Source organism: Carassius gibelio, chromosome A2 (genome assembly GCF_023724105.1).
Source record: "Carassius gibelio isolate Cgi1373 ecotype wild population from Czech Republic chromosome A2, carGib1.2-hapl.c, whole genome shotgun sequence".
Classification (NCBI taxonomy): Eukaryota; Metazoa; Chordata; class Actinopteri; order Cypriniformes; family Cyprinidae; genus Carassius; species Carassius gibelio.
Genome location: NC_068372.1, coordinates 31,209,092 through 31,215,091, shown reverse-complemented (window position 1 = coordinate 31,215,091; position 6,000 = coordinate 31,209,092). Strand labels below are relative to the sequence as shown.

The 6,000-nt window shown below is 39.8% G+C and overlaps 1 protein-coding gene across 9 annotated transcripts in view; it reads right to left on the bottom strand.

The window, feature by feature from the left end:
• Positions 1-6,000, bottom strand: part of LOC127938932 (myomegalin) — a 72,671-nt gene that overhangs the window by 26,279 nt on the left and 40,392 nt on the right. For 7 of the 9 annotated variants that reach the window (XM_052535908.1, XM_052535894.1, XM_052535859.1 and 4 more), the window contains 6 exons: positions 4,651-4,776; positions 3,811-3,930; positions 1,465-1,554; positions 1,143-1,337; positions 315-473; positions 131-241 (listed from right to left, as the gene is read on the bottom strand). In XM_052535908.1, coding sequence (XP_052391868.1) covers positions 131-241; positions 315-473; positions 1,143-1,337; positions 1,465-1,554; positions 3,811-3,930; positions 4,651-4,776 — 801 coding nt within the window. The remainder of the gene's footprint in view (positions 1-130; positions 242-314; positions 474-1,142; positions 1,338-1,464; positions 1,555-3,810; positions 3,931-4,650; positions 4,777-6,000) is intronic. The other 2 variants (XM_052535916.1, XM_052535881.1) reach the window with 1 other exon arrangement.

Sequence of the window (6,000 nt, the reverse complement as noted above, 5' to 3'; positions counted from 1 at the left end):
ACACATACACATCAATTATTATAAATTATGTAAACATGTTTGTTATAAAAGAAGCCATTTTTTGACCTGATGTGAAAAAATGTTAAACTTTCCACATGTGGAATCTGATGGATCTGATGAGGACACACACCTCCAGAGCAGCGTCTCTGTCTCTGATGCGAGTCCTCAGCGTCTGCAGCAGTGCGTCTCTCTCCATGCGGCCGCTGCAGTCGGAGGAATCATCCAGCAGCTCTGAATACTCCTGAGAGAGAAACACTGTTAGAGTCATAGACAGGTCCTGTAAGCGTCTTCATCACAGTGGAGGAGTGTGTGACCTGCAGCAGCGCGTCTTTGCGGCTCACGCTCTGCTGTAGCTGTGAGATGGTTTTGTCCCGCTCTGTGATTTCGGCGTGTGCTGCTGCTTCCTGGTCTCTCAGCTCACACACTTTGCCCTGCAGCTCAGACCGCAGCTGCTCAACCATCTCACGCAGCTCCTGTAACACACACACACACATCACACACACCAATCACAATCACAGAAATAATCAGCATTTTCAACAGATTATTGTCTCATCTTCTAACTTGACTCAACATGCACAGCTGCCATTGTTTTGAACGGTTCCTTTTTTTAAGAACATCACACTTCTGATAACAGATCATGTTCTGTAAAGCTGCTGTGGAACGATGAATTGAACAGAACTCAACTGTTGGGTGCCGCTCCTAAACTCTGACTGACGCAGATCATGCTGACATTATATGAACTGATGGCCGTCGTGTAGTAGTGACATTACATGCCCCCCCCCCCCAAATAATAATAATAATAATAATATTAATGCTCTGTAAATGTGTATGTATTACCACAAAGACCAAACAACAAATATAAATGAATACAAAATCATCTACACTCACACAGAGCTCACAGAGATAAAGACCCTAAGGGTAAATAAGGTCATCATATTTCTGTCACAAGCTTATTCAGGAAAACAAACGGCCAAGTATTTCTTTTCCACATAAAAGCAGCGTCTCATCCGTGGGAAGTGAAACAGGGACACACAAACCAATAACACTGACTTCTGCAGCACCGTTATCTCATCTGCAGCGGCACCCACGGGTTCTAGCAGCGAGGGTTAATGTACAGGTACAGCGCACACAGAGAGTCACACCTGATTGTGTTTGTGGGACCCGTCTCTGTGCTGCAGCGCGTCCTGAAGCTCGTTCTGCAGTCGGTCTCGTGAGCGCATCACTTCCTCCAGACGTCTCTGAGTCAGTCTGTGAGCGCACTGACTCGCCTCCAGCTCCAGCTGACAGCACAGTACAGAACTCTGGGAACCTAGAACCGAGCCCGAGTCCATGACGCCCTACAGAGACAGAAACACTCATCAGCTGCAGCTCAGACAGTACAGCATGACACTAGCAACACCAGGTGTGTGTGTGTGTGTGTGTGTGTGTGTGTGTGTGTGTGTGTGTGTGTGTGTGTGTGTTCACCTGTGAGTGTTGCAGCTGCTGCTGGTGGGTCTCTGTGATTGTGGTCAGTGTGTTGTTTTGGTCCTCAACTACACGGTATAGCTCCTGAGTCTATACACACACACACACACACACAGGGCTTTTTCAAATATTAAGCTACAAGATCAAACACTAATTAAGTATTAAATCACTATTACTGTGGATGAGCACAAGTTCTGGACTGTGACACCAGAGAATGTCTGATAATGTAGATGATGATCGGTCATGATTAATTATGTGTGTGTGACTTTTTGCTAAATTTAAAATACATTAACAATCCAACAAGGAACTCATTTTTAAACATCATAATTATGTAAATGAAGTAAACATATTTAGTTACAGTACTTAAAGGGGGGTGAAATGCTATTTCATGCATACTGAGTTTTTTACACTGTTAAAGAGTTGGATTCCCATGCTAAACATGGACAAAGTTTCAAAAATTAAGTTGTGCGTTTGAAGGAGTATTTCTGTTCCAAAAATACTCCTTCCGGTTTGTCACAAGTTTGGGAAAGTTTTTTTCGAGTATGGCTCTGTGTGACGTTAGATGGAGCAGAATTTCCTTATATGGGTCCTGAGGCACTTCTGCTGGAAGAGCGCGCTCCCGTATAGCAGAGCACTGAGAGCACAACAGACTTCACTGATCAGAGCGAGAGCGTCGCCAAATGTCACAAAAGAAGTGTGTTTTTGGTTGCCAGGGCAAGACAACCCTGCACAGATTACCAAAAGAGAAACAGCATTAAGGGACCAGTGGATGGAGTTTATTTTTACAGAGCATCAACGGAGTTGTGCAAGTGTTTGTGTTTGTTCCCTGAATCTGACTGTAAGCCATGGTTTGTTTTGGATGATGGGTTTTTCCTCACGGTAAAGTCACAGCTTCCAAACGCTCTCAACGCAAAAACTTACTCGCGCTCGTGATTCTTTAGCTCCGCCCACACGTCACGCCTCCAGCCGCTCGTGTTTTTCCGACTTTTTGAACAAATCGGTTCAATAAATGATTCAGTGATTCACTCATAAACACGGTCAAATGGTTTGTTTCTGAATGAATCAACTGTTTGAATGAATTGGTTGAATCTCAATGACTCACTCATTAACAATCACTTGTTGGCGCCTACTGGCGGTTTTAATTTCATATTTCGACTATTTTACCCCCATGTTTAAATTATTTCAAATGTCAGTATTCAACGTTTTATGTTAAAAACAAAACATTAGGCCTTTTTATACATGTGTATCTGCAGTTTAAATGAATCCATGTCCTGTCTGAGATACATAAACTGTGTAAATACATGCTATTTCAGATGTTTTCTCATGTTGGAATGAAAGACACAAAGTTCTGGTCTAACTGCTTCTTATTCTTACCAAAAAGTACAAAATGAAAGAAATAGTTAAAACTGAACACAATCTTGCTACTCAAGCTGTGTATGAACATTTATATATATGTGTGTGTGTGTGTGTGTGTGTGTGTGTGTATTAGGGGTGTGCCCGAAGCCGAATACCTTATTCAGAAAGGCACAGATAATGGCTTCAAAAATGAATAACATATAATGAATAATTCTTCCCGAATATTTGGCTAATATTCAATCTTTCGTTCATTATCTGGCTCGGCTCGGTGTTCATCTTCACATCAGTTCAGTCAGTCACTGTTTGAGTGCATGCATTACTCAGGGATATTGGTTTGTTTGAACTCAGAGGGAGTGTCAGACACATTAAACAAGTTAACAGCTTAAGTCATTTGTGGATTAATGCGTATTAGAGATGCGAACCGTTTAAAACGATTCAGTTTGATTTGGTGATCTGGTTCAAACAGATGCGGTTACATCGAATGATTCGTTCCTGAACCGGATATCACAAACTGCTTTGATTTGAACTCTCTCTCACACAACAGACACGGAAGAGAAGACAATGCTGAATAAAGTCATAGTTTTTGCTATTTTAGGACCAAAATGTATTTTCGATGCTTCAAAAAATTCCACCGGACCCTCTGATGTCACATGGACTACTTTGATGATGTTTTTCTTCTCTTTCTGGACATGGACAGTATACCGCACACACAGCTTCAATGGAGGGACTGAGAGCTCTCGGACTAAATCTAAAATATCTTAAACTGTGTTCTGAAGATAAACGGAGGACTCACGGGTTTGGAATGACATGAGGGTGAGTTATTAATGACATAATTTTCATTTTTCGGGTGAACTAACCCTTTAACTTCTTTCTCAGGAAGCTGCTCGCCATCCACACGACGACTGAATTACTCGGGTCTAAAGTTACTAAAGTTTGTGAGAAGGAAACACATTCACATCTGTGGCTTCTGTGGTGTGTGTATATAATGACCTCAGTGTCTTTAGTTCTCAGGCTGTCCGTGAGGTTCTGGATGGTTCTCTCCTGGTTCTGAGCAGCTTGTCTGATGGACCGGAGCTCTGACTCCATCTCACACAGTTTCTCCTGCAGCTCCTGAGTCAGTGAGGAACATCACAGAACAGAAGAAACTATCACTGTACTGCCACTGATAGAAATCTATCTATAATATATTTATAGTTTATGTGAAGTTCCCTTAAATTAAAAGTTGTACAAAAATGTCAAAGCCTATGTTGAAATAATAATGGCTAATACTTTATTGTTAAATTAGATTAAATAATGGCTAAAATTAAGGGCAGAATACATTTAATAGAGACATCTATAGCAGTATTGATATCAGTGATACTGGCCTTCATTAAAGGTGCTGTAGGGAACTTTTGTAAAAAAAAAAAAAAAATGTTTTACATATTTATTAAACCTGTCATTATGTCCTGACAGTAGAATATGAGACAGATAATCTGTGTAAAAATCAATCTACGATGTTCTTCCGCAAGACGCAAGCAGTTCTGTTTATTAACCGCTAGACCGTCAAAAGTTCCCTACCGCAGCTTTAATAATGGGCTACTTAATAAAAATATGCTATTAAACATATTTAAAATATACCATAATATTTTTTGTTTCTACATTAATTTTTATTTGGATATGAATTTATGACAATATAAATATTACATATGTTATGTGATATGTGATTAGTCGTGATTACAACACATATATACAGTAAACAAATAGGCCATTAGGCTATAATTACTAGTTATACTAAGGTTACACAGGTTATGACATGGTGAGAGTTTTGGTGGGGAATTGTGGGTAATGCACCTTGTTGCTGGTCTCGCTCTCATGGATCTTGTTCTGCAGAGACGTGACCTGCATCTGCGCTTGCTTCAGTTCATCCACACACTGCCCAGCGGCCTGTTCATAGTGATGCTGCTCTTCTATCAGCCTCTAAAAGACACGTACACATCAAACTGAAAAAATTAATATCATACTACTGAAACCTGTCATATCTATTGTATAAACCATTAGGAAAAATAAAGCCTGATTTTATTTGCTTCTTATCTCAGCCAATTTTTTATTCATTTCATTTATTCATTTAGCTGACGCTTTTATCGATTGCTGTATATGTCAGAGGTCGCACACCTCTGGAGCAACGAGGGGTTAAGTGTCTTGCTCAGGGACACATTGGTGTCTCACAGTGGATTCGAACCCGGCTCTCTCACACCACAGACGTGTGTCTTATCCACCGCCACACCAATACTGATCAATTAATTTAATCAAATGTGTGTCAAGGTGACCATATTTTAGTTTTTCAAAAAGAGGACAGAAGGGGCGGGGTTTGTGGAAGGGGATGGGGCGGGGCTTCACATAACAATATAAGCCACAAGGTTTTTTTTTGTTTCTTTGCGTTTTTTTTTTTTTTTGGTCACATTTTATTTTAGGGTCCAACTCTCACTATTAACTAACTATTAACTATGACTTTCACCTCAATTAACTCCTTATTTGCCGCTTATTAATAGTTTATAAGGTAGTTGTTAAGTTTAGGGTCTTGGGTAGGATTATGGATGTCATGCATTATATGTACTTTATAAAAACTAATAAACAGCCAATATGTTAATAATAGACATGCTAATAAGCAACTAGTTATTAGTGTGAACTGGACCCTATACTAAAGTGTTACCTTTTTTAATAATAATAAAAAAGAAATCAAGTATTCAAGCAGCAAATGAAGACTGACGCCAGGATGTAGTTTTTCGACAATAACAAAAACAAAAAACGTTTTACTCCTATTTCAGTTTAATAAGAAATAATTGAAGTCACATAAATCACTGTTTACACAACTCACTTATATTACGCTGCTCATTTATATCACATTCCTCACTTACATTACACTACTTACTTAATTTACTCACTTATATTATACTGCTCCCTAATATCCATATGCAGCTTTGCTCTTCCGTGTTTTTTCACCTTCTCCGAGAGATGATGTATTTCGGTGACACCTGTAGTTGTGCATGCGATGTCTGTCACGCTCTCGTGATGGAACAAAATGCAGCGGTAGGGTAGAATACCACATCCTCGAAAATCCTCGTTTATACGACTTCCCGCCGTTTGTAGATACCTGTTTGATGTTCAAATGTGGTCTTGGATGTCCTAATTCTTTAATTGCCA